Source organism: Rutidosis leptorrhynchoides, chromosome 9 (assembly GCF_046630445.1).
Source record: "Rutidosis leptorrhynchoides isolate AG116_Rl617_1_P2 chromosome 9, CSIRO_AGI_Rlap_v1, whole genome shotgun sequence".
NCBI lineage: Eukaryota > Viridiplantae > Streptophyta > Magnoliopsida > Asterales > Asteraceae > Rutidosis > Rutidosis leptorrhynchoides.
The window spans coordinates 364,747,922-364,749,037 of NC_092341.1; the positions used below are offsets into that span (position 1 = coordinate 364,747,922).

At 37.3% G+C, this 1,116-nt stretch overlaps 1 protein-coding gene across 1 annotated transcript; it reads right to left on the reverse strand.

Annotated features, from left to right (window-relative positions):
* Window positions 1–471: 471 nt before the first annotated feature.
* Window positions 472–1,116, reverse strand: LOC139869270 (uncharacterized). The gene has a single exon (XM_071857587.1). It carries the CDS (start codon window positions 1,114–1,116, stop codon window positions 472–474), a length of 645 nt encoding a protein of 214 aa, XP_071713688.1.

A 1,116-nucleotide genomic window follows, 5' to 3' on the forward strand; every position in this document is an offset into this window, starting at 1 on the left:
TAAAATCAATACGTGTCGTTCGTGGATTGGATCTTAATTCTTAAAAAAAAAAAAAAAAAATTATCAGGTCAAAATTAGTATGTAACAGGTCAAAACTAAAAAATGATATTAGCACAATTTTTGAAAGTTTGTAGGCGACAGTAGGACGAAAATGAATTTGTGGGCGACATCGGTACATTTGTGTAAGTTTGTAGCCTATTTTTGACTTTAAACTGTAAATCTAGTTTAATGAGTTTACCACGTACTCAACAACATTTACTTGCACTTTTTTTTACAGATACTCATTTTCTTGTTCCCATTAGTCTAACACTTTCATCCAAAAAAAACTCCATATATATCATGCCATTACATAATACATAATACATAATTATAATTAATTAAAAACATCAAATAACCTCCAATTGTTGCAACATTTCAAATCCCAGATCAAACAAATACAGCTACAACAGGTTCAACACATGTATTTAAAGTTCATTGTGTTGAAGCTAACAACAGTTTCAACGCATCACGAGCTTGAACGTTTTCAGGATCAATACGAACCGCACGCTCATAAGCCTCGACAGCCTCTTCTTTCATATCCTTCTTCTCGTAACACTCTCCTAACAACCTATACGCTTTTGCATTATCGCCTTTTATTTTTACCGATTCAACTAAATCGCTAACCGCCGAGTCAACTCGGCCTCTCTTACTTCCTTTCATTTTAATTTCGGCGCGTTTAAACAACGCATCACCTCTTTCCGTACTACTCAACGATTTCGCCGTCAACGGTGAAAGCGCGACATCGAGTGATTCCACCGCTGACGTACTAAAACCTTGTGCTTCAAGTGCAAGTGCTTTTAGTATGTGCGATGCCGCGTCGGTTGGATCGAGTGAGATCGCTTTGTCGGCTTCATCAGAAGCTGATTTCGCTAATTTGATTGAAGTTGTACGGTCCTTTGTTGCATTTGATTTCGATAATAATTGAGCGCCGATTATGAAATGGCGTTTAGCATCGTAGCTGGAGCGGTTTCTGTAACGGAATTTGGTGAAGAGATTTTGAGGTATTTTTTGCATCCATAAGAACATGAAGACTGTGATGAGGAGGAAACATGCTTGAAAGATTAGATCAGTTGGCAT

Excerpts from the sequence above, each read along its gene's own strand:
- LOC139869270 (XM_071857587.1), bottom strand. The coding sequence starts at position 1,116 with ATGCCAACTGATCTAATCTTTCAAGCATGTTTCCTCCTCATCACAGTC.